The sequence below is a fragment of the Oncorhynchus tshawytscha genome, linkage group LG14 (assembly GCF_018296145.1).
Source record: "Oncorhynchus tshawytscha isolate Ot180627B linkage group LG14, Otsh_v2.0, whole genome shotgun sequence".
NCBI lineage: Eukaryota > Metazoa > Chordata > Actinopteri > Salmoniformes > Salmonidae > Oncorhynchus > Oncorhynchus tshawytscha.
This window is the reverse complement of record NC_056442.1, coordinates 56,913,291-56,934,036: the sequence shown is the minus strand read 5'-3', so window position 1 is coordinate 56,934,036 and position 20,746 is coordinate 56,913,291. Positions and strand designations below refer to the sequence as shown.

The window sequence follows — 20,746 nt, the reverse complement described above, 5'->3', positions numbered from 1 at the left end:
ATGACTACATGGAACTCTATTCCACAACAAGTAACTCGTGCCAGCAGTAAAATTAGATTTAAAAAGCAGATAGAATAAACCTTATGGAACAGTGGGGACGGTGAAGCAACACAGACACATGCTTACAAAACAAACAACATACGTACAACATACAACATACGCACTATACACATGGATGTTCTGGTATAGATATGTTGTAAGTAGCGTAGACGCCTGAGGGCAAACACTTAATATGTTGTGAAATATGTTATGAATGTATTGTAATGTTTTTTAAAAATGTATAACTGCCTTAATTTTGCTGGACCCTGGGAAAAGTAGCTGCTGCCTTGGCAGGAACTAATGGGGATCCATACTAAACCCCAGGAAGAGTAGCTGCTGCCTTGGCAGGATCTAATGGGGATCCATAATAAACCCCAGGAAGAGTAGCTGCTGCCTTGGCAGGAACTAATGGGGATCCCTAATAAACCCCAGGAAGAGTAGCTGCTGCCTTGGCAGGAACTAATGGGGATCCATAATAAACCCCAGGAAGAGTAGCTGCTGCCTTGGCAGGAACTAATGGGGATCCATAATAAACCCCAGGAAGAGTAGCTGCTGCCTTGGCAGGAACTAATGGGGATCCATAATAAACCCCAGGAAGAGTAGCTGCTGCCTTGGCAGGAACTAACGGGGATCCACAATAAACCCCAGGAAGAGTAGCTGCTGCCTTGGCAGGAACTAATGGGGATCCATAATAAACCCCAGGAAGAGTAGCTGCTGCCTTGGCAGGAACTAATGGAGATCCATAATAAACCCCAGGAAGAGTAGCTGCTGCCTTGGCAGGAACTAATGGAGATCCACAATAAACCCCAGGAAGAGTAGCTGCTGCCTTGGCAGGAACTAATGGGGATCCATAATAAACCCCAGGAAGAGTAGCTGCTGCCTTGGCAGGAACTAATGGGGATCCATAATAAACCCCAGGAAGAGTAGCTGCTGCCTCGGCAGGAACTAATGGGGATCCATAATAAACCCCAGGAAGAGTAGCTGCTGCCTTGGCAGGAACTAATGGGGATCCATAATAAACCCCAGGAAGAGTAGCTGCTGCCTTGGCAGGAACTAATGGGGATCCATAATAAACCCCAGGAAGAGTAGCTGCTGCCTTGGCAGGAACTAATGGGGATCCATAATAAACCCCAGGAAGAGTAGCTGCTGCCTTGGCAGGAACTAATGGAGATCCATAATAAACCCCAGGAAGAGTAGCTGCTGCCTCGGCAGGAACTAATGGGGATCCATAATAAACCCCAGGAAGAGTAGCTGCTGCCTTGGCAGGAACTAATGGGGATCCATAATAAACCCCAGGAAGAGTAGCTGCTGCCTTGGCAGGAACTAATGGGGATCCATAATAAACCCCAGGAAGAGTAGCTGCTGCCTTGGCAGGAACTAATGGGGATCCATAATAAACCCCAAGAAGAGTAGCTGCTGCCTTGGCAGGAACTAATGGAGATCCATAATAAACCCCAGGAAGAGTAGCTGCTGCCTTGGCAGGAACTAATGGGGATCCATAATAAAAACAAATGAACACATTTCTAGCAGCAAAATGTGTTAAATTATAGCCGTGGTATTAAAAGGGAGAATAAACCAGGGGCTCTCTGGGTTCTCCGGAACATATTGGAACTCCGTGGAACGTCAGTTCCACTCCTCTAGCGTGTCGTGGAACACACCTTCCACGTCGTTCTGTAGTTTCCATAGAACACACAGCCCCTCGTTAATTATCCCTTACGTATGCTACCAGTGTGGTCTATGATATGCATTCGGTGTGCATCCTATGACTAAAAAAACAAACATGGAGTCAGTGTAACAACATTGTGACACCCTACCTGTATGGTCTGTGCCCTGCGTCCCTGCATGGTGGCGCAGGTGGCAGCCCGGGGATTGGTTAGCCCCTCAGACAGGCAGTGTGAGCGTCGGCAGGGCAGAGTATACGCTCCGTACGAGTTCCCATCATCCTCCTCTTCCGGAGACACCATCTTATCACCCTCCCGGGCGGAGCGGTTAGCGTCATGGTGCCACTTAGCGTAGCGTCCAGCGGGTCGGCGAGTCGGGGTCTTCTGACCCCCGTAGAGCTGGTCCAGGGAGTTGGCTCGGCCTGCTGCGCCCAGACTCTCCAGACCCTCAGGGGACACGAGCCCCAGCAGGCCGTCACAATCAGGGAAGTCTTCTACCTCCTCCGTGTCGATGATCTCCTCTGTGCTGAAAAGAGACGGAAATTGAATGGATTTGAACTGACAACCCTCCAGTTGGCCGATTCTCTACACTTACATGTAAGTCATTTAGCATATCCAGAGTGTGTAGTGGAAATTTCCTGTATTTACCAAATCATGAGAGCAAACCACACACAAGTCAGAGTTATCACAAAGTCCATCTTTAATTATATGAGCTCCATCACAACCCTGTGACTCTCAGATCAGTTCAGTGTCTATAAATGAATTCTCTGAGAGTGCTTACACATTGCAACTGAGATCCTTTATAGCAAAGACACACATAGCCAGACAGCATTGGCTATAAATTATCGTTGAGCTTTGTCTCCTAAACTATGTTCTTATCTCGCTCTCAGGACCATAAAACAAAACCTATCAACAGGCATATATCAAATACACCCCTCCTGGACAAGATCACAGAGACACAGTGACTGGCACACAGACATTGTGGAGCCAAGACATAATTGGTTTAAAAGATATGTTTACATATGAAGACAAGCTTGACCCCTCCCCTTTCTGCAGCCACCACTATAGTACATCAAGATACATTCTGATGAGAAGTAACTCACAAGCATATAATGAAAATAAAAACATCTTATCTATGTTACCCAACTAATTCAGATTATTCCCCAACAAGTGACTCACAATTAGTGCATTAATCTACAAGTAACTAAGTAAGAAAACCTCATATCATAGTCATAGTATATCACGGTCATTCTCTAACCTGGTGAGGTGTTCCCGGCTGTGGTCTGACTTCTCTAACCTGGTGAGGTGTTCCCGGCTGAGGTCTGACTTCTCTAACCTGGTGAGGTGTTCCCGGCTGAGGTCTGACTTCTCTAACCTGGTGAGGTGTTCCCGGCTGTGGTCTGACTTCTCTAACCTGGTGAGGTGTTCCCGGCTGAGGTCTGACTTCTCTAACCTGGTGAGGTGTTCCCGGCTGAGGTCTGACTTCTCTAACCTGGTGAGGTGTTCCCGGCTGAGGTCTGACTTCTCTAACCTGGTGAGGTGTTCCCGGCTGAGGTCTGACTTCTCTAACCTGGTGAGGTGTTCCCGGCTGTGGTCTGACTTCTCTAACCTGGTGAGGTGTTCCCGGCTGAGGTCTGACTTCTCTAACCTGGTGAGGTGTTCCCGGCTGAGGTCTGACTTCTCTAACCTGGTGAGGTGTTCCCGGCTGAGGTCTGACTTCTCTAACCTGGTGAGATGTTCCTGGCTGAGGTCTGACAGACTGAAGTCCAGGCTGTCGTCTTCTCTCCACATGTCGGCTGATTTGGATCTCTTCTTCTTGAAGCTGACCACCTCTCGAGGTTCCCTAGGTCCGTCTCTAGTCTTCTGAAGGTAGGTCGCCTCCCCTGTGTTACTGTATAGGCCCAGTCCTCTGTCCTGTAGACCCTGGGGTTCGTGGGGTCTAGTCCCAGGTGACTCTGCGTCTTGATGGAGCGTTTCAGATGGGTTGTCTAGGTGGGTATGGCAGGAGACGGGCCGGAGGTTCATGGCCACGCGGTCCACCCAGATCGGAGAGGAGTAGTCTGACAGGACATTGGTCTGGTTGAAGGGCTCCAGGGCGTGATCCACTAAGGACTGTGGGATACTAGGGGTGCTGCTGGAACGCGTGGAGGTCTCAGAGTTTCGGTGATCCACTTTGCCTTGCGAGGCGTGACAGTCACGGGAGCGGCGGGTGGAACCAGAACTGGACTGGGACTGATGGTGCTTGTTGGAGACGCGGAGAGATCGAGACATGTGCTTACGGGACAGGTGGCCATGTTGGGTGCCGTAGAAGGCGTGATCGCCGTTCTGGCTCTCCACGTTGCCCATGGTTACAGTCTACATCAGAAAAGACAGGTAACTACACGGATAAACAACTCATGATGTTACAGAGATACGTGTCAAAACCAACATTTTAATTATAGAGAATTCACTAAGTAAAAACACACGATACCCTGCCAACAATAACATAACCGGCATCCGTATCATAAATGTAATCTTGCCAAGAACTTCGTATCATATATCAGTTAACCAACCTGAAGTCTGGCGTTGACATCACTGGAATGTTGAGTTCCAACCGTCAGGAGAGACAGAGAGAGAGAGAGAGAGAGACAGAGAGAGAGAGAGAGACAGAGAGACAGAGACACAGAGAGAGAGAGAGAGAGAGACAGAGAGACAGAGAGACAGAGACACAGAGAGAGAGACAGAGAGAGAGAGAGAGACAGAGAGAGAGAGAGAGACAGAGAGAGAGAGAGAGAGAGAGAGAGAGGTCCTGATGCCGCTGATATGTACTCAAAAGATCTGGGAGGAGAAAGAAAACAGAAACCCTGGTCAGTCATCGCTGTAAAAAAAGAACAAAACTTACAATAGTCTTTCTGAAGGAACATGAACTTTAACAAGAGGAGGGACACTGCCTGCTGGGAATCAATTGCAGACATTTTGTGGTTAAAGTTGAACATATTTAATTACCCAATCAGTGACTGGGACCACACAGAAATGGGGGTTGTGAGAATAATGAACAATGATCAGCTAACAGTTTTACTACGACCATAACGTCTGTATTAAGCTAGCAAGCTGGATTTACTGGGCTACGAAATATGTTCAAGTGTGGTTGCCACTAGTTACAACAAGACCTAATAAACTGTAGGAAAAGTCACATAAACACTTATGATTGTACCACACACACACACACATTCACCCACACACACATTCACCCACATACACACACACACACACACACACACACACACACACACACACACACACACACACACATATTCACCCACCCACAAATCCCACAGCAAAGAAAAATAAAATACCATAGCCTACAACATTAGTTCTTTAAACAGGGATGCTCTGTGGGTGAGTGTTCAGATTTCCCTCATTGACTAGAATCCGATTGAAGTTGTGAATATCAATCTGTACTCTATCAGAACAATGTTTAATAGTTTAATGTCGGCGCTACCGAGTGGCACAGCGGTCTAAGGACACTGCATCTCAGTGCTAGAGGCGTCACTACAGACCCTGGTTCGATTCCAGGCTGTATCACAACCGGTCGTGAATGGGAGTCCCATAGGGCGGCGCACAATTGACCCAGCGTCGTCCGGGTTAGAGGAGGGTTTGGCCAGTGTAGGCCGTCATTGTAAATAAGAATTTGTTCTTAACTGGCTTGCCTAGTTAAATAAAAAAATAAAAAATGTCTGACTGCAGCAAGACAAAAGGAGATGATGCGGACTACAGGAAAAGGAGGACCGAGCCACGCCCCCATTCTCATCGACGGGGCCGTAGTGGAGCAGGTTGAGAGCTTCAAGTTCCTTGGTGTCCACATCACCAACAAACTATCATGGTCCAAACACACCAAGACAGTCGTGAAGAGGGCACGACAACACCTATTCCCCCTCAGGAGACTACAAAGATTTGGCATGGGTCCCAGATCCTCAAAATGTTAAACAGCTGCACCATCAAGAGTAGCCAGGACATCTTGACCATCAAGAGCATCTTACGGTGAGCAGCACCAGTAGTTAGAGTAAGGTGAGCAGCACCAGTTCCTCTGTGTTAGTTGTATGTCAAACTAGAATAAGAGGAGTGAGGAAGGGGAGGAGAAAGAGGAGGAGTGAGAAAGGGGAGGAGGAAGAGGAGTGAGGAAGGGAAGGAGAAAGGGCAGGAGAGAGGAGGAGGAGAAAGAGGAGGAGGAGGAGGAGTGAGGAAGGGAAGGAGAAAGAGGAGGAGTGAGGAAGGGGAGGAGAAAGAGGAGGAGTGAGGAAGAGAAAGAGGAGGAGTGAGGAAGGGGAGGAGCAAGAGGAGGAGTGAGGAAGGGGAGGAGAAAGAAGAGGAGGAGGAGTGAGGAAGGGAAGGAGAAAGAGGAGTGAGGAAGGGGAAGAGAGAGGAGGAGAAAGAGGAGGAGGAGGAGTGAGGAAGGGAAGGAGAAAGAGGAGGAGTGAGGAAGGGAAGGAGAAAGAGGAGGAGGAGGAGGATGGGGGCTACAAGTGGGCTCACACCTTCTCGCCATGTTGCACATTTGGGATACAGTCGTCTCTCTCTACAGTAGTCTTTCCCTACAGTAGTATCTCCTGAAGGTACTAGTCCATTAGCCACACTATTCTGATGGAACGAAGGAGAAAAATAAGATCATTCCTTTTCCTCCTGACGTTCTCCCTTTCATTCACATCTTTTAAGTGTAGCCAGAACAGAGGAGAGGAGAGTTACATAATGGTTGGAGCTGACCCTGTCTTTTGGTTTCCCTACCCCTCTCCATCCCCCTACCCCTCTCCATCCCCCTACATCCCCCTACCCCTCTCTCCATCCCCCTACCCCTCTCCATCCCCCCCCTACATCCCCCCCCTACCCCTCTCCATCCCCCTACCCCTCTCCATCCCCCTCCATCCATCCCCTACCTCTCCATCCCCTCCATCCCCATCTCCATCCCCCCCCTTACTCTCTCCATACATCCCCCTACCCCCTCTCTCCATCCCCCTCTCCATCCCCCTTACCTCTCTCCATCCCCCTTATCCTCTCTCTCTCCATCCCCCCTCTCCATCCCCTCTCCATCCCCCCCCCACCTCTCTCCATCCCCCACCTCTCTCCATCCCCCCCACTTCTCCCAGGAAATCTCCATCCCCAGTTTCACTTCAGTAACCTCTCCCCCTCAGAGGACAGGTAGAGAGACACCTACCTCTCCCCTCTCCATCCCCCAACCTGTGCTCCATTAAAGCTGCATTGTTGAGGGCGGCAGGGTGCGTTAGCTGCGGTGTTGAGGGTGGCAGGGTGCGTTAGCTGCGGTGTTGAGGGTGGCAGGGTGCGTTAGCTGCGGTGTTGAGGGTGGCAGGGTGCGTTAGCTGCGGTGTTGAGGGTGGCAGGGTGCGTTAGCTGCGGTGTTGAGGGTGGCAGGGTGCGTTAGCTGCGGTGTTGAGGGTGGCAGGGTGCGTTAGCTGCGTGTTGAGGGTGGCAGGGTGCGTTAGCTGCGGTGTTGAGGGTGGCAGGGTGCGTTAGCTGCGGTGTTGAGGGTGGCAGGGTGCGTTAGGGTGGCAGGTGTGCGGTGTTGAGGGTGGCAGGGTGCGTTAGCTGCGGTGTTGAGGGTGGCAGGGTGCATTAGCTGTGGTGTTGAGGGTGGCAGGGTGCGTTAGCTGTGGTGCTGAGGGTGGCAGGGTGCGTTAGCTGCGGTGTTGAGGGTGGCAGGGTTAGTTGCATATTCCCTCTATTAATAAATGAAGAAGAAATGCCAGAGTAGAGGACCATGTTCCCTCTGAGCACCCAGGGGCCTATAGCCAGAGTAGAGGACCATGTTCCCTCGGAGCACCCAGGGGCCTATAGCCAGAGTAGAGGACCATGTTCCCTCTGAGCACCCAGGGGCCTATAGCCAGAGTAGAGGACCATGTTCCCTCTGAGCACCCAGGGGCCTATAGCCAGAGTAGAGGACCATGTTCCCTCTGAGCACCCAGGGGCCTATAGTCAGAGTAGAGGACCATGTTCCCTCTGAGCACCCAGGGGCCTATAGCCAGAGTAGAGGACCATGTTCCCTCTGAGCACCCAGGGGCCTATAGCCAGAGTAGAGGACCATGTTCCCTCTGACCACCCAGGGGCCTATAGCCAGAGTAGAGGACCATGTTCCCTCTGAGCACCCAGGGGCCTATAGCCAGAGTAGAGGACCATGTTCCCTCTGACCACCCAGGGGCCTATAGCCAGAGTAGAGGACCATGTTCCCTCTGAGCACCCAGGGGCCTATAGCCAGAGTAGAGGACCATGTTCCCTCGGAGCACCCAGGGGCTTATTGCCTCTCACTCCCTCTATGTACATTGAGTGAACAAAACATTAAGAACACCTTCCTAATATACCTTCCTGCCTCGCCCTATCCCTCCTGCCTCGCCCTATCCCTCCTGCCTCGCCCTATCCCTCCTGCCTCGCCCTATCCCTCCTGCCTCGCCCTATCCCTCCTGCCTCGCCCTATCCCTCCTACCCCCCTATCCAGAGTAGAGACCCAGCAAAGTTGCAGTTCTTGACACACTCAAACCAGTGCGCCTGGCACCTACTACCATACCCCGTTCAAAAGGCACTTAAATAAGTTGTCTTGCCCATTCACCTTCTAAATTGCACACATAGATAATCCAAGTCTCAATTGTCTCAAGGCTTAAAACTCCTTCTTTAACCAGTCTCCTCCCCTTAATTTACACTGATTGAAGTGAATTTAACAAGTGACATCAATAAGGGGATCATATCTTTCACCTGGATTCACCTGGTCAGTCTGTCATTGAAGGAGCAGGGGTTCCTAATGTTTTGTACAGTCAGTGTATTCTCTCTGCAACCTCAAAACACAGTCGGTTCTGGATTGTTTTCTCAGACTATTGTGCTCTTATTTAGGGACACAAATACCAAATTGCTAAGTGAAAAGAATTAGAGTGTAAAATGTGTTGGCATTGTGACAGTCTGGGCAATTGGATAATTGGGTCACAGCGAGCGGGAACAAGCCTGTTTCTCCCTCTTCTCTTCCTTCAGGACACAGTTAGATAGCTGTTACAGCAGTCACATGATCATTCCTATAGCTAGGTGTTACAGCAGTCACATGATCATTCCTATAGCTAGCTGTTACAGCAGTCACATGATCATTCCTATAGCTAGCTGTTACAGCAGTCACATGATCATTCCTATAGCTAGCGGTTACAGCAGTCACATGATCATTCCTATAGCTAGCTGTTACAGCAGTCACATGATCATTCCTATAGCTAGCTGTTACAGCAGTCACATGATCATTCCTATAGCTAGCTGTTACAGCAGTCACATGATCATTCCTATAGCTAGCTGTTACAGCAGTCACATGATCATTCCTATGAGCTAGCTGTTACAGCAGTCACATGATCATTCCTATAGCTAGCTGTTACAGCAGTCACATGAAAATTCACTATAAAAGCACTCATAAACTGTTACAGATGTCACATGATCATTCCTGGCTAGCTATTCAGCAGCCAGATGATCATTCCAACTGCACCGGCCTCAACCGATCATTCCTCCAGAGGGTAGTGAGGTCTGCAGTCACATGATCATTCCAAACTACCTGTTACAGCAGTCACCACCCGATGCTCAGGAAGGCCATAAAGATCATCAAGCATCAACCAGCAGCCACTGCCTGTTCACCCCGCTGCCATCCAGAAGGCGAGGTCAGTACAGATCAAATCTAGCTGGGACAGAGACTGAAAAACAGCTTCTATCTCAAGGCCATCAGACTGTTAAACAGCCACCACTGATCATTGAGTGGCTAGCTGTTACAGCAGTCAATGATCACTGACTCTATAGCCACTTTAAGCAGTCAAATGATCATTCCTATCACTAGCTTTACAATGCAGTCATATAATGTTACTATACCTAGCTTGTTATCTCATATGCATCACGTGATCATTACCTATAGCTAGCTGTTACAGCAGTCACATGATCATTCCACTTTAGCTATGTTACAGCAGTCACATGATCATTCATATAGCTAGCTGTTACAGCAGTCACTGATCTTGCCTATAGCTAGCTGATCATTCATATAGCTCTGTACCATCACTCATTCCTATATCCTTATGTACATATTCCTATCCCTAGCTGTTATGACAGTAGTTTTTTGATCATTCCTATAGCTAGCTGTTACAGCAGTCACATGATCATTCCTATTGCTGCATTGTTAACTAGAAGGCACAAGCATTTCCTACACTCGCATTAACATCTGCTAACCATGTGTATGTGACAAATAAAATTTGATTTGATTTGCTTTGAGCAGTCACATGATCATTCCTATAGCTAGCTGTTACAGCAGTCACATGATCATTCCTATAGCTAGCTGTTACAGCAGTCACATGATCATTCCTATAGCTAGCTGTTACAGCAGTCACATGATCATTCATATAGCTAGCTGTTACAGCAGTCACATGATCATTCCTATAGCTAGCTATTACAGCAGTCACATGATCATTCCTATAGCTAGCTGTTACAGCAGTCACATGATCATTCCTATAGCTAGCTGTTACAGCAGTCACATGATCATTCCTATAGCTAGCTATTACAGCAGTCACATGATCATTCCTATAGCTAGCTGATCATTCCTATAGCTAGCTGTTACAGCAGTCACATGATCATTCATATAGCTAGCTGTTACAGCAGTCACATGATCATTCCTATAGCTAGCTGTTACAGCAGTCACATGATCATTCCTATAGCTAGCTGTTACAGCAGTCACATGATCATTCCTATAGCTAGCTGTTACAGCAGTCACATGATCATTCCTATAGCTAGCTGTTACAGCAGTCACATGATCATTCCTATAGCTAGCGGTTACAGCAGTCACATGATCATTCATATAGCTAGCTGATCATTCATATAGCTAGCTGTTACAGCAGTCACATGATCATTCCTATAGCTAGCTATTACAGCAGTCACATGATCATTCCTATAGCTAGCTGATCATTCATATAGCTAGCTGTTACAGCAGTCACATGATCATTCATATAGCTAGCTGTTACAGCAGTCACATGATCATTCCTATAGCTAGCTGTTACAGCAGTCACATGATCATTTATTTAGCTCGCTAGCTGTTCAAATATGAAGATCCAATGAGTCATCAGTATTCGGGGGGGCATAGGAGCATGACTTAGAGACAAAGCTATATATTAGCCTACATAAATACATAAGCAGAGTGAATTCCAGTACTGTTGGGTGTTTCTTTAGGACACCAGTTCGCTAGCTGCTATTAATATATACACGGAAATATGTTAGCCTAAATACTATAGTACTGTATGGGGAGGTTCATCAGCATGAGAAGGCATTAGCCACAGGGCTCTCAGAGAGACAGATATACAGTTGAAGTCGGGAAGTTTACATACATTTAGGTTGGAGTCATTAAAACTCATTTTTTTCAACCACTCCACAAATTTCTTGTTAACAAACTATAGTTTTAGCAAGTCGGGTTAGGACATCTACTTTGTGCATGAGTAATGAGTAATTTTTCCAACAATTGTTTACAGACAGATTATTTCACTCACTGTATCACATTTCCAGTGGGTCAGAAGTTTACATACACTAAGTTGACTGTGCCTTTATAAACAGCTTGGAATGCTCTAGTTTAGTGAATCTCCCCCCCGAGGTGCCCCGTCTCATACCACTAGAACGTTGGCAGTATTCAGTAGGACATGATTTCTGGTGTAGGGCAACTACCAGGCCTGAGACATATAGAGTGAAACAACACAGGTTACAGTACGACACAAAACACTAAAAGAAAGCACCGTTATCCCCTGCTCCTTTTCAATAGAGGACAGTGGGGGGAAGAAAAAAAAAACAGTTCAGTCCCTGGGTCTTCTTGATCCTTAGATTTCCTTTATCTAGTGTAAAGGGATTGGCTTGCAAAGAGATGAGAAGTTATCGTTTCCACACAGCAGATGAGAGAGTTAAGATATGGCTTAGGAGGTCTCACCAACTAAAAAAAACTGTGTCCAAAATGGCACCCTATTCCCTATATAGTGCACTACTTATTGGCCCTGGTCAATTAGTAGTGCAACCATTTAAAAAATGTGTCCAAAATGGCACCCTATTCCCTATATAGTGCACTACTTATTGGCCCTGGTCAATTAGTAGTGCAACCATAAAAATTGTGTCCAAAATGGCACCCTATTCCCTATATAGTGCACTACTTATGGGCCCTGGTCAATTAGTAGTGCACTATAAAAAGGGAATGGGGTGCCATTTGGGACATATGGAGAACGAAAGGAGCCGTTCTTTAACTCCCCTTACGTCTTGTTAAATTAAATGTTCACCAACACTGCTCCAGTCTACGGTGCCACGCCAGGATTAAAACTATTTTTTCCTTCTTTTTTTTAAAAAGCTCCTTTGAGCTTTGTGGAAAACCCCCTGAAAAATGTCATTATAAAATAGTGTGAGATCAGATTTTTTTTTTTTTGCTAGCCTAAAGAGAATACCACTACTGACATCACAGCGGATGTCTTTTTACATTGGCAGAAAACATCTTCCATCTTCTCTAATAGGCTAGCCTGGAATACAAATTGAATTTCCCTCTGTTTCACATCGGCGTTTACTTGTTCCAAGGTAAGGCGGAATAATTTGATGAGATCTTTAAAAAGAAAAAAAAGGGGAACTGGCACACTGCTCTTGCCAGGACCTCTGTTTATTTAAGCGTACCTCTTTAAGGCCTATGTATACCGAAGGGGACAAGGGTACTGTGTAGGAGCTCTCCACCACCCACCCTATGAAACCAGGACAATAACAGTGTAATCTGACACAGGCCATAGCCTACCCTACACAAAGGACTATGTCTGCGTCACACCTTATTCCCCTCACAGTGCACTACTTTCGACCAGAACCCAACAGAGAATATTGAGAGTCCATCCATCCGTCCATCCATCCAAAACCTAAAAAGGTTATTCGTCTGTCCCCATAAGAGAATCCTTTTTGGTTCCAGGTAGAACCCTTTTGGGTTCTGTGTAAAAACCTTTTCCACAGAGGGTTCTACAACAAACCCAAAAGGGTTCTACCTGGAACCAAAAAGGGTTCTCCTATCGGGACAGCCGAAATAAATATTTTTTTCCTAAGAGTGTAGGGAGCCATTGAAATGCCCACCATGTCGCCTACTCAGATGACCTCTGTGTTGTACACAGCGTTAGTTCTGGGATGACCCCCATGTTATGTGGCAGGTAGATTTAGACCCCTTTGTTATTAGAGAGCGAGAGAAAAACACACACTTTCCACAAATCATGAACTTCAAAATAGATTATTTTACCTGCTGTATTCCCAAAGTCTGTGACGTGGTAGTTCAGAGATCAGCGGGTTTGTAAGAAAAAAAATCAGCAGGACAACTCAATATCATTCATTGCAGTGCTAGTTCACTACAGAAAGCCTCCTAGATGTTGTATAGAGCTACAGATGTAGGATCTTAATTTGAGACAGTTTGCTACAGCATGAAAATAATCCTGCAGCAACAGGAAATGTGAATTATTATGTGGATTCTAATTAAATGGTACATATTTGTCAGGGTTGATGCATTTTTCATAAGGGAAAAATCAAGTCAAAGCGCTACTGCAATGGGGTGATCAAATTAACACCCTACATCTGTACAGCCATTCTAGTCATTCTTGCCTTGATGTAGTGAATGCTCAACACAACACTTCCAACAACGTGACTCTACAAACATCCGAGTCTCACAGAAACGTTACAACATCCGGTTCCGGTCACACAGACTAATAACTACCACTGGTGAAAGAAGGTCAAGAAAGTATGGACTGACGAGTCCCAACACAGACCCCCTCCCTCCCCTCCCAACACAACACAGCCCTGTAATCAACGAGGTTGGAACACCACAGATTTTCAGGTGTGAGGAAAGGTGTTGCCAGAGAGAGGAGCTTGGAGAGTATAGTACCAATATCGTCTGTCTGTCTGTCTCTCACCAGCCATTCCAACCATGGTGTGTCCTTGGTGGAAAAAAAATAAAAAAATAAAACACACACAAGTTTGGACACACCTACTCATTCAAGGGTTTTTCTTAATTTTTACTATTTTCTACATTGCAGAATAATAGTGAAGACATCAAAACTATTAAATAACACATATGGAATCATGTAGTAACCAAAAAAAACTGTTAAACAAATCAAAATATATTTTAGATTCTTCAAAGTAGCCACTCTTTGCCTTGACGACACCTTCGCACACTCTTCATCTAGCCTACAGTAGCTAAGTATTTGATTAAGCTAGCCTACATTAGAGATGATCAGCTGATATATCTAACTGATTCATCTAGTCTACATTAGAGATTATATATCTAACTGATTCATCTAGTCTACAGTAGCTAAGTATTTGATTAAGCTAGTCTACATTAGAGATGATCAACTGATATATCTAACTATCTGATTCATCTAGTCTACATTAGAGATGATATACTGATATATCTAACTATCTGATTCATCTAGTCTACATTAGAGATGATATACTGATATATCTAACCATCTGATTCATCTAGTCTACAGTAGCTAAGTATTTGATTAAGCTAGTCTACATTAGAGATGATCAACTGATATATCTAACTAGCTGATTCATCTAGTCTACATTAGAGATGTTCAACTGATACAGCCCACCCCAGCAGTGGTTCTAGCTTGCTTAGACTATAATGTGTGATGAGCATGTGTGTTTTTGCAGAAGATTAAGGTCTACCATGCCTTCGGGAAAAGTATTCAGACCCCTTGACTTTTTCCACATTTTGTTACGTTACAGCCATATTCTAAAATGGATTAAATAAAGAAAAATCCTCAGAAATCTACACATAATAACCCATAATGAAACAGTAGTGGAGAGGGTAGCAAGTTTTAAGTTCCTCTGCATACACATCACAGACAAACTGAATTGGTCCACTCACACAGACAGCATCGTGAGGAAGGCGCAGCAGCGCCTCTTCAACCTCAGGAGGCTGAAGAAATTCGGCTTGTCACCAAAAGCACTCACAAACTTCTACAGATGCACAATCGAGAGCATCCTGGCGGGCTGTATCACCGCCTGGTATGGCAACTGCACCGCCCTCAACCGTAAGGCTCTCCAGAGGGTAGTGAGGTCTGCACAACGCATCACCGGGGGCAAACTACCTGCCCCCCAGGACACCTACACCACCCGATGCTACAGGAAGGCCATAAAGATCATCAAGGACATCAACCACCCGAGCCACTGCCTGTTCACCCCGCTGTCATCCAGAAGGCGAGGTCAGTACAGGTGCATCAAAGCTGGGACCGAGAGACTGAAAAACAGCTTCTATCTCAAGGCCATCAGACTGTTAAACAGCCACCACTAACATTGAGTGGCTACTGCCAACACACTGTCAATGACACTGACTCTACTCCAGCCACTTTAATCATGAAAATTGATGGGAAATGATGTAAATATATCACTAGCCACTTTAAACAATGCTACCTTATATAATGTTACTTACCCTACATTGTTCATCTCATATGCATACGTTGATACTGTACTCTATATCATCGACTGCATCCTTATGTAATACATGTATCACTAGCCACTTTAACTATGCCACTTGGTTTACATACTTATCTCATATGTATATACTGTACTCGATATCATCTACTGTATCTTGCCTATGCTGCTCTGTACCATCACTCATTCATATATCCTTATGTACATATTCTTTATCCCCTTACACTGTGTATAAGACAGTAGTTTTTTTGGAATTGTTAGTTAGATTACTTGCTCGTTATTACTGCATTGTCGGAACTAGAAGCACAAGCATTTCGCTACACTCGCATTAACATCTGCTAACCATGTGTATGTGACAAATAAAATTTGATTTGATTTGATTTGATTTGAATGACATCACAATACCCCATAATGACATCACAATACCCCATAATGAAAAAATGACAAATGTATAAAATAAAACGTTTTTCACGTATTTATATAAGTATTCAGACCCTTTGCTGTGACAATCTAAATTGAGCTCAGGTGCATCCTGTTTCCATTGATCATCCTTGAGATGTTTCTGCAACTTGACTGGAGTCCACATGTGGTAAATGTAATTGATTGGACATGATTTGGAAAAGCACACACACCTGTCTATATAAAAGGTCCCAAAGTTGACAGTGCATGTCAGAGCAAAAACCAAGCCATGAGGTCGAAGGAATTCTCCGTATACCTCAGAGACAGGATTGTGTCGAGGCACAGATCTGGGGAAAGGTACCAAAACATTTATGCAGCATTGAAGGTCCCCAAGAACACAGAGGCCTCCATTATTAAATGGAAGACGTTTGGAACCACCAAGACTCTTCCTAGAGCTGGCTGCCAGGCAAAACTGAGAAATCAGGGGAGAAGGACATTTGTTCAGGGAGGTGACCAAGAACCCAATGGTCACTCTGACATCACTCTAGAGATCCTCTGTGGAGATGGGAGAACCTTCCTGTCATTCAGAGGAAAATGAAGTCATGTGACGGTTGTTGCTCCACAGCAGTCCACCTTCCTGTCATTCGGAGGAAATGAAGTCATGTGACGGTTGTTGCTCCACAACAGTCCATCTTCCTGTCATTAAGAGGAAATGAAGTCATGTGACGGTTGTTGCTCCACAACAGTCCATCTTCCTGTCATTCAGAGGAAATGAAGTCATGTGACTGACTGTCTTGCCGCGGTTCTAATGACTCATGGATGCGTCTCAAATGGCACCCTATTCCCTTTAAAGTGCACTACCTTTGAGCACGGCCCATAGGACTCCTGTCAAAAGTAGTGCACTATATAGGGAATAGGGTTCCATAGGGCCCTGGTCTAAAGTAGTGCACTATATAGGGAATAGGGTGTCATTTGGGCCTCTCACCATGCAACGTGAATGACGGTCATCAACAGCCTGTTGGGCCAGAGGCGGAGTGTGTGACAACAGGGAGAGATATCCATACAGCTCTCTTTTGTCCCATCCTATTTCACATGTATTCTGTATTTATTATTATAGCCTATTCCGAGAGAGGTTGGTGCTGTTTCTTGTGACCTCCATTACTCAATGGAGTTGGCATGACAATGAGTGACAATGGAGTTGGCATGACAATGGAATTGGCATGACAATGAGTGACAAGGAGTTGGCATGACAGCACAAACAGACAGACTACATGTACTCCAGGCTGTTTCTTCTCTCTTTAGGAATAAAAATCAGGATATTTTTTTTACCTATTTAAAAAAAGATCAGCCATCTTCTTGGCAGGTTGAGTAGGGAGAGGAATTTGCCTTCTAAATGTGATCTGTAACCCTAGAAACCTTGAAAAGCAAACAGCTGGGGGGGGGCAGTGGTAAAACGGGACAAGTTGCCTGTTAGGCTGCGGTGAGCACTGCAATATGAAGTCAGGGGGCGGGGCTAGACCTGGGTCCCAAATGACACCCTATTCCCTATATAGTGCACTACTTTAGACCAGGGACCTATGGGGCCTGGTTAAAAGTTGTGCACTATATAGGGAATAAGGAGTCCTAGCTGAACGTGGCGAGGACCAGTGGAGCAGTCTGCCTGATGGAATCCAATTTGGTTTCATTCATAATTCATATCAGGATTGGTAGTATGCTAAACTGCTGCATACTGACTAACTAACTGAACACGGCTGGGCTGGTGCGTTTTTTGATTCTGGAAATGTTTTACATTACATGCCGTCATATACATTTATGAGGATAGATTTCTTCACGGACAATGTGTCACAATACTGCCAACATCATGTCACCTCCTTGTGATGAGACCTTTCATGCAGGCCAGGAAGAGCAAAGATTGGATTTAATTTGAACACTCATCAATGTAAAGCATATGGCCATACTCAACTGAGGGGGGAGTGAGTTGTAGGTGGGGGATAGAGGGGAAGGGAGTGAGTTGTAGGTGGGGGATAGAGGGGAAGGGAGTGAGTTGTAGGTGGGGGATAGAGGGGGAAGGGAGTGAGTTGTAGGTGGGGATAGAGGGGGAAGGAGTGAGTTGTAGGTGGGGGATAGAGGGGAAGGGAGGAGTTGTAGGTGGGGGTTGGAGGGGGAAGGGAGTGAGTTGTAGGTGGGGGATAGAGGGGGAAGGGAGTGAGTTGTAGGTGGGGGATAGAGGGGGAAGGGAGTGAGTTGTAGGTGGGGGTTGGAGGGGGAAGGGAGTGAGTTGTAGGTGGGGGATAGAGGGGGAAGGGAGTGAGTTGTAGGTGGGGGATAGAGGGGGAAGGGAGTGAGTTGTAGGTGGGGGATAGAGGGGGAAGGGAGTGAGTTGTAGGTGGGGGATAGAGGGGGAAGGGAGTGAGTTGTAGGTGGGGGTTGGAGGGGGAAGGGAGTGAGTTGTAGGTGGGGGATAGAGGGGGAAGGGAGTGAGTTGTAGGTGGGGGATAGAGGGGGAAGGGAGTGAGTTGTAGGTGGGGGATAGAGGGGGAAGGGAGTGAGTTGTAGGTGGGGGTTGGAGGGGGAAGGGAGTGAGTTGTAGGTGGGGGATAGAGGGGGAAGGGAGTGAGTTGTAGGTGGGGGATAGAGGGGGAAGGGAGTGAGTTGTAGGTGGGGGATAGAGGGGGAAGGGAGTGAGTTGTAGGTGGGGGATAGAGGGGGCAGGGAGTGAGTTGTAGGTGGGGGATAGAGGGGGAAGGGAGTGAGTTGTAGGTGGGGATAGAGGGGGAAGGGAGTGAGTTGTAGGTGGGGGATAGAGGGGGAAGGGAGTGAGTTGTAGGTGGGGGATAGAGGGGGAAGGGAGTGAGTTGTAGGTGGGGGATAGAGGGGGAAGGGAGTGAGTTGTAGGTGGGGGATAGAGGGGGAAGGGAGTGAGTTGTAGGTGGGGGATAGAGGGGGAAGGGAGTGAGTTGTAGGTGGGGGATAGAGGGGGAAGGGAGTGAGTTGTAGGTGGGGGGATAGAGGGGGAAGGGAGTGAGTTGTAGGTGGGGGGGCTGGAGGGGGAAGGGAGTGAGTTGTAGGTGGGGGATAGAGGGGGAAGGGAGTGAGTTGTAGGTGGGGATAGAGGGGGAAGGGAGTGAGTTGTAGGTGGGGGATAGAGGGGGGAAGGGAGTGAGTTGTAGGTGGGGGGTTGGAGGGGAAGGGAGTGAGTTGTAGGTGGGGGATAGAGGGGGAAGGGAGTGAGTTGTAGGTGGGGGATAGAGGGGGAAGGGAGTGAGTTGTAGGTGGGGGATAGAGGGGGAAGGGAGTGAGTTGTAGGTGGGGGGTTGGAGGGGGAAGGGAGTGAGTTGTAGGTGGGGGATAGAGGGGGAAGGGAGTGAGTTGTAGGTGGGGGATAGAGGGGAAGGGAGTGAGTTGTAGGTGGGGGATAGAGGGGGAAGGGAGTGAGTTGTAGGTGGGGGATAGAGGGGGAAGGGAGTGAGTTGTAGGTGGGGGATAGAGGGGGAAGGGAGTGAGTTGTAGGTGGGGGATAGAGGGGGAAGGGAGTGAGTTGTAGGTGGGGGATAGAGGGGGAAGGGAGTGAGTTGTAGGTGGGGGATAGAGGGGGAAGGGAGTGAGTTGTAGGTGGGGGATAGAGGGGGAAGGGAGTGAGTTGTAGGTGGGGGATAGAGGGGGAAGGGAGTGAGTTGTAGGTGGGGGATAGAGGGGGAAGGGAGTGAGTTGTAGGTGGGGGATAGAGGGGGAAGGGAGTGAGTTGTAGGTGGGGGATAGAGGGGGAAGGGAGTGAGTTGTAGGTGGGGGATAGAGGGGGAAGGGAGTGAGTTGTAGGTGGGGGATAGAGGGGGAAGGGAGTGAGTTGTAGGTGGGGGATAGAGGGGGAAGGGAGTGAGTTGTAGGTGGGCTGGGGAAAAGGAGTGAGGACAAGGTGGGGGATTCTACACCAGGGACAAACAGTGATTCCCACTCCCCAGAAACAGCACTTCTGTCCTGAAGAAGGTTATCTAAACATACATTAGGCAAGTCCTAAAATACACAGTGCTCAGATGAAAGAGCAGCAGCTGACTTCCAGATCTGGCCACAGCTTCATCCCCATTATAGTGTCAAACAGATACATGGTTTCTCGTCTTCCACCTTTGAAGCTTTAAAAATTAGTTTGAACAAAAGACACTGGTGTTTTAGACTTCAAGGAAATGAACTACTGTGTTTTAGACTTCAAGGAAATGAACTACTGTGTTTTAGACTTCAAGGAAATGAACTACTGTGTTTTAGACTTCAAGGAAATTAACTACTGTGTTTTAGACTTCAAGGAAATGAACTACTGTGTTTTAGACTTCAAGGAAATGAACTACTGTGTTTTAGACTTCAAGGAAATGAACTACTGTGTTTTAGACTTCAAGGAAATGAACTACTGTGTTTTAGACTTCAAGGAAATGAACTACTGTGTTTTAGACTTCAAGGAAATTAACTACTGTGTTTTAGACTTCAAGGAAATGAACTACTGTGTTTTAGACTTCAAGGAAATGAACTACTGTGTTTTAGACTTCAAGGAAATGAACTACTGTGTTTTAGACTTCAAGGAAATGAACTACTGTGTTTTAGACTTCAGGAAGTGAACTACTGTGTTTTAGACTTCAGGAAGTGAACTACTGTGTTTTAGACTTCAGGAAGTGAACTACTGTGTTTTCTTTGATATATAAAATCACTCTAGGTCAACTTTAAAACACGTCAATGACATTTGTTCTCTTCAGGGAAACAGATATCCTGCCCTCAATTTTTAATTAAAAAAAAATGAATTTAAGGAACTCAGTCTGGTTTCAAACTTACTCTTGAAAGTTGTAATAGTAGAATGTACAAGGTACAATTTCTAATATGGGCAGTACATCATCAGTTCCTCTTGTCCTGTCAGTCATTACAAACCTTAGAGAGATATTTATAACATGAAATGTCCAGGTCAACTAGCCCATGTCAGCTAACATTTTAATATTTTATGTAGGTGTTTTTAGTCCATAGGAGGTATTAAAAATAAAAAAAGTCATTCAAAAATCATATGAATAAACATTAGAGATGGCAAGATGTGTGTAACTGCTGGAAATAAGCTTTAAACCTGCAACATTTTCTCTCCACCAACAAGAGGGGTGTGAACAGTTTGTGTCAGGAACAGTGCTTGTGCCCATAGAAGTAGACATTCCGCGTGG

General features: G+C 46.5%; 1 protein-coding gene across 3 annotated transcripts in view; it reads right to left on the bottom strand.

The window, feature by feature from the left end:
- Positions 1 to 20,746, bottom strand: part of LOC112267642 (rho guanine nucleotide exchange factor TIAM1) — a 130,777-nt gene that overhangs the window by 77,189 nt on the left and 32,842 nt on the right. The window contains exons 3-6 of one of the 3 annotated variants that reach the window (XM_042297720.1): positions 4,253 to 4,517; positions 3,427 to 4,055; positions 2,959 to 3,387; positions 1,854 to 2,226 (exon numbers count right to left, since the gene is read on the bottom strand). In XM_042297720.1, coding sequence (XP_042153654.1) covers positions 1,854 to 2,226; positions 2,959 to 3,387; positions 3,427 to 4,046 — 1,422 coding nt within the window. In that variant the 5' untranslated portion in view covers positions 4,047 to 4,055; positions 4,253 to 4,517. Of the gene's footprint in view, positions 1 to 1,853; positions 2,227 to 2,958; positions 4,056 to 4,252; positions 4,518 to 20,746 lie in introns of all 3 variants that reach the window. The other 2 variants (XM_042297719.1, XM_042297721.1) reach the window with 2 other exon arrangements.